This window comes from Chelonoidis abingdonii, chromosome 4, assembly GCF_003597395.2.
Source record: "Chelonoidis abingdonii isolate Lonesome George chromosome 4, CheloAbing_2.0, whole genome shotgun sequence".
Taxonomy (NCBI): domain Eukaryota; kingdom Metazoa; phylum Chordata; order Testudines; family Testudinidae; genus Chelonoidis; species Chelonoidis abingdonii.
Window position 1 is genome coordinate 14,505,964 of NC_133772.1, and position 26,440 is coordinate 14,532,403.

The following is a 26,440-nucleotide window of genomic DNA, read 5'->3' on the forward strand; positions in this document are numbered from 1 at the left end:
GTCCTCTTACAGATTCTTGAACACATCTGAAATTTATTTCAAGGAGTATGATCAGAGTCTCTTATAAAGCTGGAATGCAAGTACAGATGTGTGTACATACACAAAAACAGGTTGTCATTTTACATAGACTGGCACATTGTTACCTACAGGAGTCAAATATATGGCCCTTCAATATAATGAGACTAAATATGGAAGCAAGACGTGGAGACAGAACAATTCATTGCTTTTTTGTTTGGAGCAGCTTTGACTTGCTAAGACCTGTAGCAAAGCTTCTTTCAGTCCAACCACTCAACAAATCATTAATGCAGGAGGATCAAGGTGAACCCCAAGGCCAACTGCAAAACGAGTAGGGACACTGAAGTAGTTGCAAAGATCTCATTCCAATGAATTGCAAACCCTGACAGTGCCAGTTGGAAGATATACTAAATCTCCTGAAAATAAAAATAGAACAAGATACCTACTCTCTGCACAGGTTTTTAAAGAAATTAATTCCACAGGCCCCAACAGGGAGAGTAATTCACCACTGGAACAGTTTACCAAGGGTCATGGTGGATTCTCCATCACTAGCAATTTTTAATTCAAAACTGGATATTTTTCTAAGATATATGTGGCTCAAAATGCACTAGGTTACTTAGACTCTGCTGATATGAACTACACAGAGCAGCTAGGTTACATCCACACTGCAAAAACACACGCAACAATCAAAAAACTGTAGCAGCAAGTCTCAGATCTTGAATCTACACACTCGAGCTCACTAAATGTTTTGGCTCAGGCTGGAGCTCAGGCTGTAAAGAGGTGGGTGAGCTTCAGAGCTCTAACTCGTACAAGCTAGAACGTCTACCACTGCTGTTTTTAAAAATGATGATTCTAAAGATGTGACCCCTCACAAAACCACAGTTGACCATAGGTAGACGCTAACAATACAAAGATGGGCTAACATTTTAACACCTCAGCTGATTAAACTGCCCATCAAATATGTCAGAGTATGACAATGAAGTGTACCATGCATCACAAAAAGCAATTAAGAGCCATAGTACTCAGTGGGGTTACACAGAAAACAATGGCAAAGACCCCATGATGATTAACTGTATCATAGGCAGCTGAAAGATCAACCAACACCGCTTCTGTAATCAATCCCCTTTCACGTGCATCTTCAATGTGTTTGGTCAGATTCAGAAGCTGTCTAGTACATGACCAACTGGGGCAGAAGCCAGCCTGTACATTGATAAGAAGTGAATCAATAACCAGTGTGAGGCAATGTAGTAATACACACTCAATTTTAAAGTATCACACACAAGTGAGATGAGTCCAAAGCTGTGTGGATCAGAGGGTTCTTTGCCAGGCTTCAAGAGTTGCTACCTTGGCTTGTTGCCAGATTTTTGATATCTGGAGCTGAATAAGATAGATAACTAAACATACTTAGGAGCACTTGGGGGGGGGGGGCAAAATTTTTTGCTCTGCTCAGTTCAGATGTCATCTAGGCCTGTTGCTTCCCCTGTTTTCAGGTTGCTGATGCTGGCATCCAGTTCCTCAGTGGAGAAAGGCATTAGGAGGTCTGAATCACTGTGTGCATCCAGGGGTGTTTGGTAAAAGCAGACAATGCGAAGTCATATGGGCATGTCAGAAGTTAAAAGATGTGTCTCGTTGCTTCAACAGTCCGATCAAGCTCAACAGTGAGATGCTCAATATTATTCTCCCTCATTTTGTAGGTGGATGCAATCCTGATGCCTGGCTTCACTAATATGGTACAGCCACATTGGCGGTATGGTCTCTCAACAGCCATCATCATTCCTGGTACCCTGGGTCATTCATCCTGTGACTCTCAAACTCCCATAAACAGAGAACATGGCACCAGTGTTTTGCACAAATATCAGCCATCATTTCTAGTTTAGGAGTGGACTGTCCTTCAGCGTGTTATACCAATAAAAACTAGCAGGATCTTAAAGGGGACAAGACATTTGTCACATTTATTGTAAATACCATAATAAAAGAAAAGATAACAGCAAACAATGTTGTTTGGTTACTTATTCCTATGATTAAACTATGATTAAAAAAAAAAAAAAAAAAAAATAATTCCCTCTCACCCCAATGGGTGGGCTATGTGTTCGCTTCCTCACCCTCGGGCTCGCTCTACGCGAGCCTGGTGAGTTTGAGGGTTCTGGCGCAGGTATCCCTTAGCTGTTCCTGAGCACTGCACTCTTCCTGGACAGAGAACGTCTGATGTTGGTCCGGGGAATCGTGTTGGAAGCCACTCACCGCCAGCTTAGGAGTCACAGGCCCCGAGTGCCTGCCTACCACCAGCTCGGCACCACTTGTGCGCCTTCACTTTCACATCCTCTCTAGTTCCTCTTTTCAGCGCTCCTAGAGCAGGTAACTTTCTCAAGCTTCTCCATGATTCTTCTTCCGATGTTGCTGTCACTTGGCACTGCTATATCTATCACCCACGCTGTCTATCTGCTCTGTCTATTACCACGATGTCTGGTTGATTGGCCAGTACCTGCCTGTCAGTACTGGATCTGGAAGTCCCACAGATCTTAGCCCTGCTATTCTACCGCAACCCTTCTGGGAATTCCATCTGGTCTTGGGAGGTCTAGCCCATAACGCTGTGCAGATTGGTTTCCTGCTACCACAATGCCAGCCACTTGGTGTTGGCCGTTCAGCTGTATGCTGTTCCTGCCTGCATCTTACAATCGCTGGCACTATTGCGTGTGGAACTGGTCTCTGAGGCCTCTCTGGCACAGTCTGGCACACTTGGGTCGCTCTTCTGAGTGGTGGTAGACCCCTGCTTGCAGTGGAATCTTGGCTGGCAGTGCCTGTTCCTGTGTGCTGCTATGATCAGTGCGCTCAGGCGCTATATTTTAGTCCAGCCCTTTCCAGCCACACTGGTAGGATTCCGCATGTCAGCCACCGTCAGCTATCTGTCGATGTACAATCCGCATGGATTATATTATATATATATATATATAATATATATATATATCAGTTGCACACAATCATTCATACAAGTTCTGTGTAGATATTATAGTTACCAGCCTAAAGTTGCTTGTGACAGAATACTGCCAGGTACTACTGTACACAAGAGTGGAGCCGAGTCCGGGTCAGGTGCACCTGATGCTCCTGGAGGCTGGGCAAGCAAGAACCATAGACTCAAAGTCCTCAGTCTTCAGAGTCCAGCTTTAATAGGGATTTTTCCCTATGTTAGTTCATGGGAGTTGCTTCATTCTGTGTTGTTAAATTAACCAGCAGGTGGCTGGCTCCATGTTAGCAGCAGAATGATTACCCAAGTATCTCTCAATCTCACCCTTCTTTTTACAGGCTTTTAGTTTGGATTCAAAAGTCTATAGGTCTTGCTGTGTGCACGCTGCTCTGGGTTTGGATTGATCACCCATCAAATTGCAGGCATGACTTTCAGCCTTGAACCTGGCTTTGAGCTTCCTTCTGTTGTTCTTTTGTCCTTCTTTTTAGGGCGGGATGCTTTTTAACTTTGTTTAGGGCTGTTGTCTAGGTCTTCAGCTGGTGGTAGGTGAACTTTATCTCATCAGGACAGGCTGGGGCTGGAGGTTGATTCCATCATCCATTAATGCCTCATCTCTCCTTTGTGTGGAAGATGGAGTTAGAAGAAAAGCTTGTTTACTCACAGCCGAGGAAAACAAAAAGACCCAGAACAAAGCCAAAAACCTCCAGAGGTTCCCACCCTTACTTTTGAAAATCCGGTTTCCTGATTGGTCCTCTGGTCAGGTGTTTGGTTCCCTTTGTAACCCCTTTACAGTAAAAGAAAATTAACCCTTACCTTACCTATCTACTTATGACAACTGGATCCTTCACCATGAAAGAAGGATCACAGCAAACATGGCTGCAAAGCGCTGCAAGGGTTTTGGGTGAGCAGCACTCTACAGGACACGAGAGCATCTTATTAATTAAGTAAAGGTTCTAGAATCCATGATATGATTTTATTTTATATGTAGCTACACCTCTACCTCCGGGTAATGCTGTTCTTGGGAGCAAAAAACAAAAAAAGCAAAAAGAACATTTACCACATTATAGGTGAAACCATGTTATATTTAACTTGCTTTCATCACTGGAGTGTGCAGCCCCCCCCCCCCCAACGGAGCACTGCTTTACCACGTTATATCCAAATTTGTGTTATATCGGATGGCGTTATATCGAGGTAGCAGTGTAGTTTATAATACTTCTATTCATTACTACTCGAATCTGTGCTTTGTTACATAAACTTATACCAAATATAAATATATCTAAGCACTGTGTGTAGGAGTGGTAATCAGAGTTAGAACAGGTTAGCTGGGGAGCACTGTTGCTTTGGAAGCGATTAATCTGGGAATACTGAGAGTGTCCAGTGGATCAAGGTTGGACACTTGAGTGAGGAGCCTGGAGGGCTCAAAGGTTCAGGTGTGCCAGTCACTATCCTGTAGAACAGTGAGGCCCTGCAAGCCTTAGAGTTTAGTGCTTTTGTGGAGTTGGGGAACAGATGTATGGGCAGGCACAGACAAGGCTTCCTCATGCTAAGAGCAGGTGCCCCACAACCCTACTCCTGCAAAGTGTCACATCTTCCCCCTTCTACATAAGATTGATGCAAAAGGCTGCAGGAACTTGTGTGATTTGCAGGGTCGGCTCTAGGTTTTTTGCTGCCCCAAGCAAAAAAATAAAAAAACCCTCCGAGAGCACAACTGCTGAAGAAAAAAACAAACAAACAAAAACACAAACACAAACACAAAAACAAAAAACAAAACAAAACAAAAACACCCCCTCTGCTGCCTCTGAAATTGTGCCGCCCCAAGCATGTGCATGGTTTGTGGTGCCTAGAGCCGGTCCTGATGATTTGGCCACTGCCCCATGCAGGATGGAGGGCCCACCCTATGACAGAGCTCAGTCTGAAGAAAGAGCAAGGGAGCTAGAGGATGTAACCAAGGATCTGTAACTATACAGGTCCTCTCATTAAGCTCATACCCTGCAGGGGTTGATGGGGGAGGAACACACACTAGCAAAGAGGCTACAGCACCCCGGAACCAGAGAAGAACATGTGCAGCTTCTCTCCTGTGACTTGCATGAAGGTAGAGGGAAGGGTTGGGTGGACAGACCTCCCCAACTATAGGACGAAAGTGAAATAGATTAGTTCACTTAGGAAAGCAAAAACAGAAATGGAAGGACAACTGTCGTAGCTTTCCTACTCCGACTTGAACCTTAGCGTTCATAACCTGAGAAGCTAGCATGAACCCCTCTAAGCTTAATTACCAGCTCAGATTTGATCTCGCTGCCACCATCCAAAAATTCCAGGGTTTTGGCTCCCTCTGGTCTCCCCAAAACCTTCCCTGGAGGGACCCCAAGACTCAGAGACTCTGAGTCTCACAACAAAGGGAAATAACCCACTTCCCTTCCCCCTCTCTCTCCCACCCAGACTTTCCTCTCTGGGCTAACCTGAGAGTACTGATGCAATCTCTTTACATCACAATACCAAGAAGCATGTCTCCTCTATTCCACAAAGAGACAAACCCCAAATACAAGGAAACAGAAATGATTCTCTCTTCCCCCTCCCACTAATTCCCTGGTACTTCAGAGCTTACCCTCCGTAGATCTAACAAAGAATTCCCCTTCCCTTCGTTCCTTAGCCTACCCAGAGAGAAAACTCAAACAAGTCTTAAAAAGAAAGCTTTATATAAAAAAGAAAGAAAAAAAAACACGAACATATCTCTCCATCAAGTTGACCATACACAGGGCTATTACTTAAAAGAAAAATATGAATAAATAGACTTATTCAAAAAGAGATACAATTTAAACATTCCAGCAAACTACACACATGTAAATACAAAACAAAAACATATAAAAGCCTATTGTTTTGCTACCTTTGTACTCACAACTTTGAAAACTGAAGATTAGAAGCTTGAAGATAGAAAGAAGCCTCCCATAGCGGAGAGACAGACAAAAGACAGAGACCCCAAAAATTCCCTCCGTGACTTTGGAAAAATCTGGTTTTCTGATTGGTCCTCTGGTCAGGTGTGTGGTTCCCTTTGTTAAACCTTTACAGGTAAAAGAAACATTAACCCTTAGCTATCGGTTTATGACAACAACACGTTTCAAAAAAATACATTCAATTTTTAATGTTAATTATGCAATGTGTTTACAGTCAGATTCCTTAATATGAAGGCATGCCAAATCTCAATTGAGCTTCTCTGGCTAATAACATAATTGAAAAAAGTTATACTGTAGTTGGGTTCCTGAACTCAATCTACAGCATAGAAGAAAGTGAGAATACAACTCAAGTGTAAAAGGAGATTTAGAAGTTATATGGTGATAAAGCTTAAAAATAAATTAAGAAAAGGTTTAGTTCAATAGCGGTTTAGTTCAATAGCTTTTCAGAGTACTTAAAAAACAGGCAATTTCTATGTGCTACTTCAACTCTACACCCCCACCTTCCCCAAGCAACTAAAGGCTCCATAAAGAGATTTTAAAAGGCTGATCTTCAAAATGTTTGCAGAAAAACAAGCCACCCGTATTGCAGAAATAGCAGCATGTGTTCTAAACACATGGAGGTCAACAGCTTTTAATATCATTACTGTCAACTTACCAGAATTTGAGTGAGGTTTCTTGAGTTTTCACATAGTAAGAATGCATTGAGAAGCCCACTGAGCAAGAAGCGAAGGGGGGTGAGGGGAGCTGTTTTCCCCATACACCAGACCACCCTTTGTCTATTCACAGAGCTGCATTTAATTTTCACTCTGACTGTCAATGAGAGAAAACAATTCTGTAACCACCATTTAACCTTCTCATAACAACCAACACAGGTCAGGCTGGTTAAATGCTGAACCATTTACAAGATCATCTGACTCTTCCTAAAGGCAGATGGAGCAACCCCAGTACACTCTCTTTATTTCATACCCTGACTACATTTCACATGAATGATTATTTAGAAATGCTTCTCCTTTCTTTAACAATGGAGAGATACATTTTTCCACACCAGTAAGTATACAAATGTATTTTCAGAAAGGATAACAGCAAGGCCTCTGGCAGGAAGAAAGATTCAGAGTTATTAAACTGAAGGTAGCGGCAGTACCAACATTAGCCTTACTCAAAAAATCCAACCGCTGCTGTTGAATGCCTCAACTGTTTCGAAAAGACTGGGGTATCGATGTGGACTAACCTGTGAGAAGCTCAATCCTGAGACTTGATGCTCATATATTAGGAGAAGCCACCAGATTTTTAGAGAATTACAACTGCCCCTTCAGCTGAGAGTGAGGGACTAATTTTTTTTACTGGCCTTCACAATTAGAGAGCTCTGTTGGACACCAAAGCGCCATCGGACAATCACACCCCCACGTGTGGTGGGTGTTAGCAATCCTTATTTCTGATGTGGACTGTGCTACTGTAACCCACTCTGTCACCTTAATGATTACATCTTGAAATCAACCTAGAAAAACTGAGGGTTAATCCAGCAGTTTGCAGTTAATAAAAAAAGATGCCTCACTAGGAGCATGGAACACCAATAGTCTAGGATCTAATCATCTGGTTTCAGAATGGAGTATCAAGTGTTAGGTTTGACCTACAATGCCCCAAAAGACCAGCTCCCTCCTTGCTGTTCTGTCACAACGGTTGTGGCCAGAGGCACTCAAGCTGGTATAGCTTTCTTAATACAGTATAAGAAAGGGAGCTGCCTGTTGTACATTCTCCAGGAGAATCCATCTATTTTGGAATGGAGTCCCTCCCTGAAATTGACCGTATCTGTTGACCTTTAGAGCATGCTGCAAAGCCCAACTTTTAACCAAAGCTTCTGGGAAGGAAGGGAAATAAACTAGCACTTAGAAGTGAATTGAGTTTTGTTGGGTTGTTTGATTTGGTATCTTCTGGTTAGTTATTTTCATCTAATTTTTTGGGGGGGAATGAGAGTTTCACACTTCATTGGCTCTAAATCAAAATAAATATATGAAGGTGGAACACATGTAGTCAGGGTCTCTTACCCTAAACACACTTTCACAACAGAAGGGTCTTCCTTCCACTGATGCGCAAAGTGATTCACATAACTAATTCCCACTAGCAGGAATAATGAGGAGTTACATATGTATCGATCAGAGATCGGACCAACTCCAGAAGCACTACAGCCAAATTGGAACAGGTAAGAGTGGGGGAGGAGTCTACTGGGATTCAACAGCACAATGAGGAAGATTCATACCAGGCAGGAAATGTTATCAGGGTAAGGGGCAGGAAATGAGCTCAACACTAAATTCTTTGGAGTGACAAATACAATCTGCTTCCCAGCTGCAGAGTTTAAAGTTTTGTCCTGGGACCTGTTGCCTTAGGAATGTAGCCTCCAAGTTTCAGGCAGCAAGTATCAGGTTCCCTTCATTTTTTCCTATTACTCTGAAGTGTACATTATCTGCAGAAAAAAAAAAGAAGAAAAAAGTACTGTGTGTTGCAGGTCCCAATCTATTCAGATAAAGCAGACGTCTATGGTAGTATAATCTCCAGCTCCAACTAAAGCATTAGCATATATCCAAACTCTTAAAACCTCTCCGTGTCTCATAAGCTATATCTACACTACAAGCCGGGGGAGGGAGTCCTTTGCTCATATATACATTCACAGTGACTGGAGCGTTAATAGCATTGTAGCTCCAGTTGCAAGGGTAGCAACAACAGAGGCACAGCCAAGCTGTGCTTAGTTACACACCCATAACTTTTAGGCAGGTTTTGTGCTCAGTGCAGCTCAGCCATGCCTGCACTGCTGCGACCCAAGCTATTGAAACTACATTGCTATTTATACTCAAGCTACCGTCAATGCGTATAACCAAGCAGCAGAACTACACCCCTAGCCTGCAGTGTAGACCTAGCCATAAAGGGTGTCTTGACCACACAGTTAACCTGGCCTCTTATCTACATTTTAGCTCCATTTCCACCCTCCCCACCCCCCACCACAAACCTCCAACTCACATTTAGAAGTGCGTAAAGCATGAACTAGGTTACATAGGTAGAGGTATAGGTTAGAACCCAGGCTCCACTTAAACTCAGACTGGAAGCCACCCACTCTCTACTGAGAATACTGAGAACACAGGCAAAGGTCATTTCAGTGGCGAGAGTCCTCCAAAGCCCTTCCCACAACTGCCCTGGAAGGCAGACAAGTTCTCCTACAATTGATCACGAACTAATACTAGAATATCACAGCCCAAAACAATGGGATATACCCACAGACACACACAGGCAACACAAACAGTAAGCACATTCTAGCACAAGTGTGGTTTATGGTGGGGATCCTTGCACCCAGGCTAGGTTAACCCAAGACATACTAGCAGAGTGCAGAATCTCTGATAGGAAAATTACCACCTGTTTCTCAGGGGAGGGCTACACTTACAGCCATACAGCGCTGCCGCGGGAGCGCTTTGAAGTGCGAGTGTGGTCGCAGTGGCAGCGTTCCCCCAGCGCTGCAGGTACTCCACCTCCCCCGTGGAGATTAGCTTACAGCTTTTTTCACACCCCAGAGCGAGAAAGTTGCAGCGCTGTAAAGCGCCAGTGCAGCCAAGGCCTCAGCAATGGTTCCAATGATAGCATAAACAGTGCTCAATTATCTTTTACCATATGGTCAAAGTAGGTTATACAATAGCATTGTCGCTTTCTGCACTAGCGCTTAAGATCATTGGTAGCAAAGAGGGCAGACGCATCACTGCTGGAACAAAAACAAACGTGCAAGTTTGTCTAGTTTAGACAAGTCTTAAGGCTTGTTCACATGCAAAGATGAAACAATATATATAGGTTTAATATCAAGACCATTTGTAGACTAGGCTTTAGCAAGACAAAGCCTCTGGCAGCATCTGTTTGCACATTCAGTTCATCCTCAAATTCTTCACTTCTATTCCACAACTAATGGAAGTTCACAGGAGGCATTTATGGAACCCAGACCATAGCATGAAACAAAACAAAAAAAATGAAAACAAGCATTTCAACACCAGTAGGAAACATCAGAAAGCACGTTTTCTTTCAAAGCAAGTTAAGTTTCCATCTGATCATTACTGTATCATGTGACCTTTGTAAGGCTGTAATTGTTCCTCCGTCTCTGCAGTGGCAAAGATTCTCCCCCTGCTCTAGATGCAATTTTCAGTTCTTTACTTAACAAGTCTTTTGTTCCTATTTCAGTATCTTCCCGTAGTGCTCTGCAGACAGTCCTACATACATCACATGCATACTAGTATAAGTAGCCTACTAAGCAGACAGATATACAGGAAGCATGCTGACTTTTTTTTTTAAAAAGGCTAATTGTGGTGAAGCAGACCCCTTTCTGTCAGTTGGGGAGGGGGGCAGGGACATCAGAGGTCAACATTTCATCAAGGAAAGCATGGTGAGGAAAGAGGCAAACAGCTACCTTCCAAAACTAGTTTACAAAAGAAACCAAATGGTATCAAAGGGGCCAAAACCTGTTTCTGATAATGTTCAGAAAGAGTTAGCATACTGTGATTTGTTGTTGTCCGTGGACAAATCCACTGGGCATTTTAACAGAACATGGAAAAAATGTTTTGTAATACAGTAAGCAACCTCCCGGAAGAAACAGAAAAAGGCAAAAAACTAAAACACATCCAACAAAGCACAAAGATGAAAGCAAATTATTATAGCTTTCAAGAAACTTACACAGGTTCCAAGTCAAAGTTGACAGAGCCACGAGTATTGATCAATCCAGACATTAAGCAGCTTCTCCTATTCCAAATTTTGCAATTCAGAAAATACATGTGCTTATTAGTAAAGATGAAACTTACATGTGACAGGTATGGTCATTTTTTCTGGTTATAATTGAGCATCTGGCTGCATGTATCAATGGAGTAACATCTTGGAGGACAGTCTGAAGTATTAACTCTACAAACAAGAACACACTAAAAAACCTCAAAAAACTCAAGATTAACATCAATGACCAAACATCTCCTCATTGCATTAATATTCCCTTTTCAATCCAAGCCACCTGCAAGAACGCAAGAGGATCTCATTGCTTTATGGCTCACAACTTTATGACTCTGAACTCAGTCATCCCCTCAGGAACCACTGACTAAGTACAACTAAATACCGTAAGTCACTGCATGCACCAAACAATGATCAAAAGTGTATTATTTTAAAGCAGTGAACATAAGGGCGTCACTAAACCGAACTCGAGAAAGGTGGGTTGAAACATCCCCAGATTGGAACGGATACCAGTCCCCCAGGGTTTTGGATAAAGCAGGGCAGTGACTATTCTCTGTGCAGTTTAATTTTTTCTTTCTTGACTGAAATTTCCAGGCAGATTATCTGGAATGATGAGAAGCACCTTGAGAGTAGCAGCTATGTCATCATACGTGTGGTTGCAACAAAAAATATTGGATATTGCACTCCACCAACAGAACAGGGTAGATGAATGAGAATTCCAAGATACCAGCTGGTTGTATAGCAGCCTATGACTGGACTGACTTGTGGTTACCACCTAGCTCCTGTTTAGATCAGTGGTTATCAGCCTGAGACCCACTTGCAGCCCAATTACCACACAGCTGCAGCCCATGTGACATCCTCAGGGCCATAGAGGTAGTATATATATTGTGTGGATGTGGCCCACATAACATACAGAGCTGCATATGTGGCCCACAATGGTAAATAGATTGAGAACTGCTAGTTTAGATTAAAAAACTGCATCTGGTAGTTTACAGGATGTTTCTCCAACCCACGATCCAGTCCTGATCTCAGTCTAGAGAACTATTTTAAGTGGAATCAGTGCTAGTTCAACAGCCCAGAGGACTGAAGCCCTATTATACACAGAAACAGTTATGGCATATGGGTGAAGCTTGCAGGTGCCAGGTATTCTTGGCAGCAGGCCCATGCCTCTGGAATTTACTCCCTACAGAAATACGTTTAAGCATTAAGTCGGACACTTTAGAGAGTGTGTAAATTCTGCCACAGTGAATTGTTTTCTATTGTATGTCACTAGTTTTCTTGGGTATTCCAGAACACAACAGTGCACTTCAGTTTCTTGTAACTCTGACATGTTATGTCTTTCAAATACATTGTCTAGCGGCAAGATGCACCTCTTGCTCCCAGAACTTCCCATTTTGATTAAGCTCTACCAGGGAAGCCTGGTGCTTTGCTTCGCTTATTTAAGTTTTATTATTTTATGAGTGCCTAGATGCAACAGTGATGGGCACCCTATAAAAGCTTCCACTGATAACAATAAAAGCTTCCTCAAAAGGTGTCCTGCAAATTATAGTTCCCTGTGACCTGGATAGATCACTTCTAGGAGTCAAAGAGGTTCATTGAATTTTTGGCCTTTGCTGAGATTGGAAACAAGGGGGTGGATCAATTAGCCCCTAAAATACAGTGGTGTACACTAGAAACTTAAACCTACTACTTAATTTCATACAGGTCGCTTAACAGCCACAAGATAACTGGCCTGAAGGCCTTGTCTACACTAGCTATTTTCTCCCCTAAGATGTCCCACTGGTGCACCTCCACCAGAGGTAATGCCAGAAGTGACAAGCCATCAATGTCTGTTGGCTTATTTTGTGGACCTGCCCTGGACCTGCCCTGAGCCAAGCTAAGTAATCCTAGGGTTAAAACACTTACTCACTAGCAACTTGCCTGCATAAGTACTATTTCTACCACTAGTGCAAGACTTTTTGGAAGGAGGAGAAACACACCCCCTTCAGTCACTGTCAGCGACCACCTAGATTTAAACTGGAAACAGGTGAAAGGCTCTTTATCCCATATTAGCCTCCTAAAGCCACACAGTTCGTTCTCTTTACTCTAAGGATCCATGACGAAGTAAATCTGCAGACTGGTGGATACTTCTATAGCCTATGCTACAAGCTCACCATAATATCACATGTCGAGATATCATGTGTGGAGAACTGCATCATAGCATGCAACTGGCAATAGGATTCCTAAGTACATTCATCAGTACTTAAAAAGCTTGAGATTGCTCTCTCCTCAGCAACGTTTTATATATTCTTTCAGTACACATAGCAATTGTAAAGTAAAGCGAAAAAACTAGCATATCTGCTTGAATGGTCATCAACCCAACCAATATCTCAGGTCACTTATAGAAACATTAGTTTCTGCCTGGTTTATAAAACACCTCCACACACACACACACATTTTCAAAATGAATACTCATGACTAATTATTAGAGAAATACTTGTATCAGCAATTTAAAATCCAATGGCAAGAAAGGAGATGAATTTATCCTCTCAAAGAAAATGCTGCCATTTTCATTGCCCTTATAAAACATGTCAATGTCACAGAAACATTTTGATTGATTGAGCCTTACCTCTTTGCAGAAAAACATACAAAACAACAAAAAGATCTGTCTGTCTCTGAGTAAGCAGTTCGGGGCAACTAAGTCAGCTACAACTTTGGCAGAAACTGAGCTATTTTTCTCAAAAATGCAGAAGAGGCTGCTGTAGACTGGGAATTAGTCAGCTACCCAAAGAAAGTCAAAGACTAATTTCCATGCTACAATTTCTAGCATTTTTAAGTGCAATCAAATTGTAAGCTCTCGCCATCTGTAAACCAAAGCTCTGCTATTTATAATTTGCATGAAAATACTTGTCCAAATGTAGACAGAAAAACACTATTTTAGATTAAAGAAAATGGAAGCCAAGATGCTATTATTGAAAGTTATTAGAAGAAAAAAAAAGCCTCAAAATTAATAGCGCTGTCTAAATTTCATCACTTCACCACTTTACTCCTGTAGATCAAATCCTCTCTTGGTTTAGAGTTAATCTGCTTATTCGGTTACCTTCTTAAGAGTCAAGATGCCAGGAGCTGCTTATGTGCCACCATTTCTACCATGATAAGCAAATCCGCAGCCTCACCCTTGCCTAAGTCAGTTTATTTTATAGAAATAAATGGGATCCCAAAATAATTTTAACTGCTTGTTAAAAATATCAGTATTTTAGCCGTCTCTGAATAAAGTCTGCAATAACTGCCACCCAGCACAAGCTATTCCTATTCCCCAAAGTAGACAAGAGTCAGCCAAGCATCTACCATTCAACAGCCATGGCTTGTGATTTTTTAATTTAAATTAAAAGCACATAAGGATAAGTGAGAGTTCCCTGGGTTATTCTTTCAAATGACAGCACTGGCAAGTAAACTTGAGTTTAAAAGTTTACGAAGATAAAATCTTAGACGTTTTATTATAGATAGATTAGATGATAGATGATAGATAGATATCCTATAAAAAATGTGGGCTAGCAGGCCAGAACGCACCATTACAGTTAAAGAAGTTGAGCCAAGGACTGCCAGCTCTTATCCAACTGCAGTAAGAGAAACCTGCTATAGTCAGAGCTCTAGCTTAGTGAATTCCCAACTTTCTACCAAGGCAACCTGTCACCTGTATTTTGTCTACTTCTGCAACCCACCCAAGGTCTAAACTACTTGGGGAGCGGGACACAAGATCACAGACCATCATCCATCTGCTCTGCCACCACCTCCTCACCCCACCACGGGAACAGGAACACCCTCCGTCCCGGCACTGCAACTCTAATCCTGGCCCAGTCCAAAGGGGAGGCTCTGGGCAGGTGATGGCTTGCTCTCCAGTATCCCCCTGTACCAACCCTGGACTCACCCCACAACAGTGCTTAGTGTCCTGCTGGCTGGGCCCAGCGGCTCCCCAGGCATTACAGCAGCCGGGCCAAACCTGAGTGGCACTGAGACCTGGTTTCCTGAAGACGAGCCCTCTTCCCCTCACAAGACATGCTGTGTAAATGTTTGTGCATGCAGAAACTTTATTTGAGCTAGCCTGCCTTTATGAAAGCACCCATCACTTTTGGATAGCGTTCCTATACACAGGACAGAATGCACCAATTCCTGCCCTCTGCAGTGCTTAAAGCAACAAACACATCCACCCACATCCGAGGAGAAGAAAAAGAAAAGGCAAATCAATGCCTTCTGTGTTGTAGATGGCACTCATTAAGCCAGCTCAAAGCTTTCTTTTAAGATCAATTCCCCCAACATGACACGTCTTTACTCTTCTCTCTCTCCTCCCCCATGCATAGACCACAATAAGATCAAGGGCTCTCCAAGATAAAAACTTCTGCTTTGGACTGATCTCAAAAACAGTAGCAAGGAAGTTCTCTACTAAAAAGAAAGCCCAGTCCCAGATCGAAGTGTTTCCCTTCCTCCCTACAATTAAAGTAAGGTTCAATTTCACATGCAACCCAAAATCCAGCATGCTGGATGAAGTGGCAATACAAACATGCTTTTCTACTGAAAGCCTTGCACACAGCCCAATCTTAATTTCAGGTTTATTTTTGACAGACATTTCTCTTGCTTTTTGGACACAGCCATCGGATGGCTTCCACCGTGTTTTATTAGTGCCCTGGAGGAGAGAAGGAAGCAAAAGCCAGCCACCTCAGAACAGTGACAGAGGTTTTACTGCTTGTGTTTTACAACCAAGACTTGTAGCATTATTCCATGGAACGTGCTGGAGCATACAGAAATGTACACACTGGATTCAACAGAGCCAGACGTATCCAGTTCAGGATAATTCCCCTCACCCAAGACATATTTACATATATATTTGCTTCCACTCCTAGTGCTTAGGAATGACAAGTTGTAGGCTTATTTCTCCCAATGATTCAACTCTTGCCAAGCTGCCAATCACTAATTCTTATCTAGATGTGTCACAGACTGCACAGTACTATTGTAACATCATGCCCATGCTGACTCCAGAGTACTAGCTGCACTTCCAAATAATGCCTGTTCTTGTAAACATATGATCATTTTATATTTAGACTTGCAAAGGAAATAGTGTAATTTTTTTATTCCAAATCCTTGCTTCAACTTGTTCAAGAAATGATTAACTCTCACACTGGCGATTCAAGGCAGCACTTCTGGGTCACAAGCCCTCCTACAGTGTAACAGCAACAAAGTAAAAATTTACGTTGATGGTAAGAAGTAACTGCCCTCATCTGTAAAATGAAGATAATACTCATACCCTCCAAGTACTAGCACTATGTTTAGAAGAGAGAGAGTTCCTCAGAAGTAAGGTATTACAAAATTCAAAGCATTAATCTTACCACATCACCACTACAATCCAAGACAGATCTATCACAACTAATGGTAGAGTGGTGATTATGAACCAAACCCCAAAACTAGTTCAAATGAAGGTATAAATGCTGAAATTGACATTAGTATGCAAGTATCAGTGTGAGACACTAAAGTCAGCTAGGACATGCCAAGTGGAAGGGACACAGGTTTTACACAAAGCAATCAGTGAAGAACTGATTGTCCAGTGATGAATGATACATCCTCCCCACACTGATGCCTACGTAGATAATCCAAGGAGACCCAGAAGAACATGTTTCAATATAACTACGGAGGTGAATGCAGTTGAGTAAATTTCTCCCGCTGTGTTACTATTTAACTACAAAAAAGAAGGGGTGTGGAGAAGCAGTGATATGAGATTAAGTAAGCTGAATGTTGAAGAATTTTAAAATTCTGGTTGTCATGGGGGTCACCAAAGCAAAGAATAAAATCTGGAATAAATGCATTTGCTAAACTCAGAACTAGTGGTTGGGAGGGGAAGAGAATGTGAGGAAGCATCCTAAATGCTTTATTTCATGACTGAAGTTGGGAATCCCTAGCCCATAGCACACTGGGTTGCAATGAACGTCTGAATGGTGGAGGCGTGACTAGGACTTGATTCTCCTTCTTTTATTCCTGATTTACTTTGGCCTTACTATTTAAAGTCCACAGAGTAGTCCCAAAGACAAGACTCACATAAGCAATATGCGATCCAAATCCAAAATGAGTTTTACAGAAAACTAAAGCTGTTGTGTTTAAATACGAGTTCAAGCCACCGGTCCAAATTTCTACAAATGTCAGGGTATGGTTGCACCTAAACCAGTGGTTCTCAAAATGCGAGTCAGGACCCCTCACGGAGTCATGAGGCTATTACAGGGGGTCGTGAGCTATCAGCCTCCACCCCAAAACCCATTTTCCATCCAGCATTTATAATGATGTTAAACATATATATTTTTTTTTTTAATTTGGGGTGAGTGTTGCACTCAGAGGCTTGCTATGTGAAAGGGACCACCAATACAAAAGTTTGAGAACCACTAATCTGGACCATCTCTAGTTGCTACATATTACAAGCAGTTATGGCAAAGATATATTGCAGGAATTAATGCAAGCTGTCAATTGGATTCTTCCTTGGGTCATGCTCCAGGTCCAAATTTTGCCATCTGTTATATGATGAGGGTGAGGGAATACAAGAAAAAGCCTTAATCAAGTCCTTGGTACCTATAGCTGGTGACAGCACAAAATGTACCTGTTTGAAACCATTACAAAGAAATTTTATCTATATTTTTGATTGCATTCCACATTCTAAGTTTTTAAATAATCCTGATTACTAGGATATTGAAACATGTAATGCATCAGTCACCAGCTTCCATGTTGTTCCTGGTCACCTTCCCATTGACTGATACATTTTTAGAGAGACTAAAAATGTGGCTTCTAATTGACAGATGGAACATTAAAATAACCCTATTCAACTAGAGCTTGGGATCCACATTTCCCAGCTGCTTCATCCAAGAATATACGTAATTGAAGTTCAGAAAAATGTCTATTTAAGAAGATTATTTTCAGCAAAAGTTGATAATTTCTCAATCATGAGCAATGAGAAAAAAACCTCTTAGGTTAGCTGAAACTAATAGTGAGAAGTTCAGACATCCCATTTCAGAAATTCTTCATATGCTCATGTTTGAGAGACACTACATAGATTTCCTAAGGAATACTGTTTAACTATTTGAATTGTCAACTCTAAAGGTAAATACATGCACAAGAGATGGATAATTAACCAATTATGAAGCACTTTACCCTTTCTCTGGATTTTGTTTTCCAACCTTCATCCTTCCACTAAGCGTACTTGCCTGAGGGTGGGGAGGGAGATAGCAAGGTAGAGAGATAGTTACAAGTGTCCACAGAGCTCTGGGTTTAGGTTTCTCCCTCTTCAGAATTTAAATTAAAAAGTGAAGGGGGTAGAATTAACCAATATATGGTCTTCAAGCAAATGCCAGAAACAGAAGAAATCAAGGGGATTTTTTTTTTTAATCTAATTGTTTAACTTGATTAAATTAAGAGGCAGAAGGATGGATAGGGGTCACTCTAGGGGAAGAGAAATCATTTGGAAACAAGCATGGTGGATAAACACTAGCTGACTGAGGACAACAGGCTCATAAATAGGTGTGGAAGGATTAGGTTGTTACCAGTGTCAGTAAGTATCAATTTCACCATACACAGACAAACTGATGAAAAAAATATTTCCATTGATAATAGACGTGTACAGATAGACAAAGTAAGATAAATGCTGCTTGAGAAATTATTTGTTTCATTTAAGGATATTTACTTTGTATATCCTGTACGTGATGTTGACAATTTGTGTTAACGGTAATAAAACTCAACTATTTGAATCTCAACATCTATCAAATAATCATTGTCTGACACACATCCATATCCCCAACAGTGAAAATTTAAGAACAAACAACAACAAGTGCTTAAAAATAAGCATATTATCCATTGAAATTATTTTCAAAAATGAGTTCTGCCACACCTGTGAGCTCAAACAGAAGTTAATGACATTTTCTCTTGCCTTCTAATGAAACTGATACCCATTAAGGATTGAAGTCTTTTGATTGGCTTCAGATTTTAGCCTTGGAACATCTGATTAATTTGGAGAAGACCACACACACACACACACGTTTTTAGGAGGGTGGGAGTGAAATCAGAAATAGCTATATTCTTCTTTCCCCCTCCTCATTAATAATCCGTTAGTAGGGACTCAAATAAGACAAGAGAACAACAAAAAACCTAAAATCATATCTGTAACACTACACCAGTCTCCCAATAAGGTCCCCCCATCTGGGACCTAACTTTTTAGCAGGCACATTCTGAACAGATTCAAAGCTCAGAGGATTAGCACTATCAAAAACTGCAGGAAAACAGATGACTTCTAAAGCAATTCCATACCAGAAGTTTGAAGTAACTCATTGCTGCGAACAAATGGAATCACTTATGCACGCAGAACTGTAAAACCCTTAAAAAGGTAGTTTTACATTTTAAATATAAACATTAATGCAATATACACAAACTGGAAATTTTAAGGTATTCCACTCAACCTTGTCAAAGTGAATAATTGAAAACTTCACTCCATTGTTTATTTACATAGTTTACTGAGCAGCCATTGCCAAACAAACAAACATTCAAAAGCCCAGTTGCAACTCCCAAATGCATGGGTATATGTGCATATCAGTAGATGGAAACAAAACAAAATCAAATCAAATCAAAATAAAGAGACTTGCAAGCTCTGAAAAGACCTTCACAGAAATTCCACAGACAACGCTGAAAACTGCTACCTCCAATCCTAGACAGATCTCAATGGGATATTAAACAAAAGATGGCTCTGCAAGTAACTCCATTCTGTACACTTATTCCTGATACTTCGTATAAAACAAGATTTCAAATTTTCAGGAGGGATCTTTCCAAAAAAAAAAAGTCTATTAACCAGATGGTGAATTAAAAGGTTAAAGATGCTGATGCTGATGGTAACTCAAGGTATGTTGTAACTGCTTACTGCTCCCGCTTCCACAGGATAACAATTTTCTAGTGGGTCCCATCTCGCCAAGACCTTTTTAAGGTAGAACAGTAGTTCCCATGAAGGAAAGTGTTGTGGTTCAAGGGACCTTATCAAAATTAAGAATACAGCTAACATCACTTACAGTTGGTCACGTCAGCCCACAGATCAGTCACTTGCTGATTTCAAGCAGTGGTGAAAGCAAAAGGAAAGCATCAGGGCAAGAAAACCACCTGGAATTCTATCCAACAGCCAGAAAAAGGATGTATGTGAAGTTGGTGGAGTTGCTTTGGAAAGATTAATAAGGCAAATTTTACAGCAGATTGAATTTGAGGGCATGTGGGGGAGATGTTTAACTATAGGAACATCAGCCAAACATCTTCTGTTAGTTTTGTTTAGATCTGTTTACTCAGTTGATTGCATGACCATGTACACACGTTCTCCTCCTGTCATGGATTAACTAGGACTACGGGAAAAAATAGATTAAGTACAATGTACTGTTTCAAGTGATTTGATGTTCACATTGGGGAACTTAAAAAAAAAAAAATTCTCCTAACACACACACGTGACTTTTCCAAGAGAGAGAGAGAGAGAGAGAGAGAGAGAGAGAGAGAGAGATAGAAAATGGCTGTGGAACTCCAGTATGAGATCTCTGTAGCCCCGAACATTTAAGCTATTTACTGCAGCTTTCCACAAACTGATTAAATAAAATGCTCTCTGGGGATTAGAGGGAGAAGAAGAGAGAAAATAAGAGCATTGGCCTTTTTTCCCCTCAAAGTCTATACTCCAACATTTATGCTAAAAATGATCATGGTGGTCTCTGTCAGACCTAGAAGCGCAGTAGTCCAAGTCAGACATGGAAACCATGCTACATGACATATGCGTCTGCTATACCCCAAAGGAGTGGTGAAAGGATTAAAACAATCTAGGCAAGAAGAGGAGCTTGCACTATTAAATGGTCCATACTAGAGCCATGGAATCTCACTTTTCAACTCTGTCGATCTCAATCCTCATAGATGGAGAAACGGGGTTCTCCACCAACCCCCACCCCCAAACTCCACCCCAGTTCTCAGGAGAATTTCAATTCATTATTTAAACAATATAGTCTTCCAAGACAACATCCGTTCTCAACCACACTTATTCAAGAAGATTGCTTTGAACTTCTCTCATCCAGCCATAATGCAAAATAGTCTGACGCTCATGAAAGCATTGGGACTCTGACAGACCAGTTCAAATCAAAGGCATAGGGCAATTCACTTGTGTGTGGATATCAAGTGTTAATGTTATTGTCTTCACTTACCTATAATCTGTTCACATATCAAGTGAATTCTCACTAATGTACACTTTTGATCTAGGCTAGGATAATAATGTAATGTAATTGTAAACTTCATGAAAACTAATGAAAGATTGGCTGGATTGCTGCAACTAAATGCACTGTGTACACTTCTGTAATTGGATTGGCCAAACGGGATTAGGATCTTAGAACTGTAAAATGAAGAAGCATACTAACTTCAAAGCATGGGTCATGGTGTTCTACAATGGGAAATCCACAGACTCATTCTGATTTAGTCAACGCACAAAAAGCCTACGCTGTGACAGAAACACTTGCTAGATTGCTTTTTGGGGAAAAAGATAGCTATAAAAATGGATCCAGAGAACAATCATGTATATCTGAGCCATTTGGACGCTTTCAGGGAACATTCCAGATGTAGGACAGAGATCCTCAAAGTTATTTTGGGTGACCCTGCGAGATTTGTGGAAGACTAGCAGATTACTACTGCTCTCCTATCACTTTAGATTTACCAACTTGAACTTACCTATTAATGTATTTTACTTTCTTTAAACTTTTCAATAACTCACACTTTTTCTTAGAAAATAAATCTTTAGTTAGTTTACTAGAGAAATTGGCTGTCGGCATCTTTTTTGGTATGGGATCGAAAGTATCCATTGACCTGGGTTAAGTGACCAATCCCTTGGGATTAACCTAATTTGAGGTGATTTTTGGTTTTAATAACCTTTTATCACAAAGTCTAGTTTGTCTGCATGGCAAAATGTGCTGGAGAGCCTAAGGAGACTGTTTGTGGCTGTGGGAGCGCGCGTGTTATTGGATTGGTAAAATTTAATTACAGAACATACCAACCAGTTTGCAGTGTCTGCCGTGTTTTCTGACAGTCTGACCTGAGCCTGGCACTCTCGGCTCTGAGCTAATCTAGACAATGTGACAAGCACAATCAACCCATCAAATTTGGTCAGTTTCATGTACCATCTAGGTTTCAAATAGAGAAAATTGAACACTAAAGTTGACTTGGAAAGTCACATTCTCTACAGCTCAGTGGGATATCATTAGACACAGTTCTACGTATCTACCAAGATTTGAACATCCACACACCAAAGAGATATTACATTAGCACCCACAGAAACATTCAGGTTCACAGTCATATTGTGCTAGATGCTGGATTAAAACAAATGGAACATGACATGGTCCTTGCTCCAAGGAGCTTACAAAGTGGAGATCAAAGAAGAAAGAATATTCCTAGTCTCTAGGGAGGAAGCTATAAATCAACATTGAATTGGAGATTGATTCCCAACATGCAAGTGGCTACTGTGCAGTCAGTCTGAAGAGACAGATCACCGATGGTCACAGTTGCACCCTGAAAGAGACATGATCATGGCTGCTGGACCAAGGGAACAAACAAACATGTAAACATCAAAATTGATTCAGAACAATGAATTGCCACTAACTAATGCCATTTTGTTCCAAGACATTCACAATCTGATGATCACATTCATTCAGTAGCTCATAACCATAGGGCTGTAATTATGATCTTATTAATCACCAACTCATGCCCTTCTTAATATTGTCTTTTGTTAACCAACTCCAAATAGATAATGAACTTTTCAAACCAAATTTAGGGATTAACAGCAACTTTTAGGTTAGAGAACGTGCACACAAAGTCATTGTTTGTGGATTAAGGATTTTAAGTGATGTCTCAAAACACAGCTGCCTTACATCATCCCAATGTGGAATGCAGCTAAAAATGTGTTAAGTTCTCAAATGCCAGCAAAGATAGAGGAATTCTCATATCCGAGCAAGACCGACAATACCTTGCAATCTACATAGCATCCAGGTATGACAAACATGATTCATTTCAACTACCACTGTTGCAGCTACCTCAGGGGTGAAATATCTTTAGCAACACTACTTAACAGAAGGAGAGTAAACAAGAAGATCAACTTCCATAGGTAACTACTGGGGAAATTTATAGGCATCATGTAATTAACTAGATTGGAAATTAATCAAGACACCACAAATAACATCAGAGAATCCTGTGGCACCTTATAGACTATCAGACATTTTGGAGCGTGAGCTTTCGTGGGTCTGTGTCTGATGAAGTGTGTATTCACCCACGAAAGCTCACGCTCCAAAACGTCTGTTAGTCTATAAGGTGCCACAGGATTCTCTGCTGCTTTTACAGATCCAGACTAACATGGCTGCCCCTCTGATACTTGACACAAATAACATGATAGTTATTAAAAATACAGTTGTCCTAGTGTAGCAATAACTACAAAATGGTCACAACTTTGGATTTTAGTCTCAAGCAGTTCAGTGCCCCTTATCACTGTGCTGGAGCACCGGTTCTATAGAGAGACAATGCCATTTCCTGAAACAGCAATAGTATTGCCTACTGCTCCTTGGCATTTTCTTACAGAGCTTCCATTCCAATACTGACCACAGCTGATCCAATTTCAGGTGCGAGAGCTGATGAGATCACAGCCAAAGCGTATATGATGGCAGGCTGGCTAAATAAACCTTAAGCTTTTTATTTTATTATTTTATTTCTATTACTCTAAATCCTTCTCAGACCAATCACTAAATAGATCTGAGCTAGAATATTCAAAAGCTCTAGGCTAATAAAGTGCCTTGTGCATTGTTTCAGAAAGCTGGAGGAGGGAACCCTACCCTAACCCATTTTGAAACAAGGGGCAGGAATCACATCTCCATGCATATTTTAATTTACAGAGTTTTACGCACCACCTACATCTCACTTCCAGCCACTAGAGCACAGGATGGAGTCCATCTTTTTGAAGCAGCACCTCCAGCTGGCTATTGACATTCCACTAGACTGACTAGCTTGTCAAGTTAATGTTATGGTCCACTAAATAAGATGAAGTACAGGGGAAATTAAAAATATACATACATAAAATACCTTGCAGTTCTGTTGCCTTCCCCCAAGGATCTCAAAGCATTAAATCATTACATTAATGAATTAAGCTTCACAGCACCCCTTTGAGGAGCAGCTCACACTTCACTATTTTACACACATACTAAGTGACTTGCACCAGGTAACACAAGTCTAACTGGTTTCAGAGTAGCAGCCGTGTTAGTCTGTACCTGCAAAAAGAACAGGAGTACTTGTGGCACCTTAGAGGCTAACAAATTTATTTCAGCATGAGCTTGTGAGAGCTACAGCTCACTTCTTTGGATGCATAGAAGTGAACACACAGACAGGAGATATTTATACAGAGAACATGAAAAGGTGGAAGTCTAACTATATGCATATCTCCAACTTCCAGTGCTCTGCCTCAACCCCAGAGGCCATATCCCCCTTCCCTACACACACTATCAATGTACCAAACAAGTTTTAGACAACAAGCCAAATACAGTTGATTTCCCACTAGCAACAATTTTCCAAGTCACAAGAACAAAGAATATTTTCCACAAAAATTATCTTGAAAAACTTTACAAACAAAGGTGTTAACATTAGCATTTCACCACCTTCTATCACTGAGGGCATGTCATGTCCTGATCAAGCCTTAAGCTTATTCGCACCAACACACACTCCTTTGGAATATATAAAGTTATTGTCATTGCAAATGCCAATTACATTCAGAACAGTGGTCCATATATGCAAAGCAAACATAGGGTGTTAAAGCCAAAGCTGTATGAAGTGTGAACTTATGGAGAGTGGAAGCCTGAATATTACAGCTTTTTGGCACCAACAGCTATGAAGAGTTGATGTGAACAAGAGTCCACAATACTGGCAAGTGATATACCTTCTTCTGCTTCTGCAGAGATTTTTAAAGACTCCCTAAGGGAAAAAGAAATTGAAAAGCTATTCACTGCCTATCACATTTCAAATCTAACCATATTTTAAAGCATCCAGAAAAAGAAACCCAACCCTGTAAACTCAAGGATTTTCATATACACAAAAAAAATTCCTCTCATTAGGATGTATTAAAACAACAAGGACATACCCACCCTTATGAGAAAAAAAAATTACTGCAAATCCCTTATAAGATTGCACTGCAAATTCTTCTCCCCGTCCCCACCCAAATATCTATTGCAAATGCCTGCATTAGCAAGTCAAAACTGTAATAATATAGAAAGATGTAAAATTATTCCTACCTTTGACCTGAGTGTCATATTCAGCTATGATCTCCTTATCCTTTTTGAATTTAGCTGGCGACGTCATGTTTTTCCTTTCCAAAAAGATTAACCTCCAAACAGATCCACCAGAATACAACAAATAAACACAATTTTGTTTCTCCCAAAGAAATGCCCTGGTTTCTTATCCTTCCACCCCTCAATAACAAAAAAATCAGTCCATGGGAAGAGGGTGAGAGACCGAGTGTGGCAGCAGAAACATGCAGATGTTAGGAAATCAGCGGGTGGAAAAGACAGTTTTGTTTCCCTGCACCAAAACCCTTAGCAGCAGCAGCAAGCTTCAGATGAGAGCTCATGTAGCCCCCCAAAGGCTTTTCCTGATTATTAACATTAATAGCACAGTCAGGGAGTGGAAGTCCTTCCACACAACATGTTTTGTGTGGGTTTGGTTTGCCCTTTTTTTTTTTTTTTTTAAATAGGCTCAAAGATAATGCAAATAAAATCCCAAATGGGAGTAGAAATGAAGGATCAGATGTTGCTTTCTTTGGTTTTGTTGCCTGTAAAGAAAAAAATATTTTTAAAAAATTAAAATTGTCAAGTTACAAGATGCAAGGACAAAATTTGTGATTTAAAGGAGCTGTACTGCAAATTCCTCTTTAAACTGCAGCTTATTACTACACATGTACATCACCCAAGTAAGCAAGATAAAATGCCTGCATCATAGCAAGTATGCCTCTAAAAAACAACTCTCAGTGGGAAAGCTCAGTCCCCAGGGAAAAAGGGGTGAGAGTAAAAGGAAACTAGCCTGTGCAAAAATCACTTCTCTAAATGAGCAATACAGGGAGAAAGAGAGGTACTGGAGAAGCAGCAACATGATATGTTGAAAAATTAGACCCAAATCCCTAAATTACATGAACTGCAGGAGTTCAAAAATGAATCCACAAACCATTTCATAAACAAGATTAATCCCCTCTGGCATAGCTAAAACAGCAGCCTTTGATTCAATAGACGTGGCAGCTTTTTTTTTTTTTATTATATATTATTATTAAAATTGTTTGGTCCCACCCCCACCCCCATCCAGAAATATAGGTATCTCCTCTAGACATCAAAGCTGATTTGGAGCCAGGGGAAATGCAGCCCAGCATGTGCAAGGCAGATGCAAATCTCCCAGCAGGAGGAAGTCAGGGCACAATTGGAGGGGCGGGGGGGGGTGTTAGAAGTTATTCTGGGTAACAAATGTAAGAAATCAGGGAGATGTGCATTTTTAAAAAGCCAACCAACAATTGGATCCACATCCAACATCAAGAGGAACAACGTGGCTAGCAGAGACAGGAAACAGGAAAGGGTTACAGACTAGGGTTAGAACATTTAAATGGAAACAAACAAACAAAAAGAGTGTGGCTGGCTCCCCCCGTAGTTACGGAGGGAGTGGATGATATTCCAAGCTGCTCTATGCAATTACTATCCACCCAGCTGGA

General features: G+C 40.9%; 1 protein-coding gene across 3 annotated transcripts in view; it reads right to left on the reverse strand.

The window, feature by feature from the left end:
- The window catches only part of SRGAP2 (SLIT-ROBO Rho GTPase activating protein 2), a 245,483-nt gene extending 220,327 nt beyond the window's left edge, over positions 1 to 25,156 (reverse strand). For all 3 annotated transcript variants that reach the window (XM_075064850.1, XM_032792531.2, XM_075064849.1), the window contains exon 1: positions 24,984 to 25,156. In XM_075064850.1, the coding sequence (XP_074920951.1) occupies positions 24,984 to 25,050 (67 nt within the window). In that variant the 5' untranslated portion in view covers positions 25,051 to 25,156. The remainder of the gene's footprint in view (positions 1 to 24,983) is intronic.
- Positions 25,157 to 26,440: the final 1,284 nt, after the last annotated feature.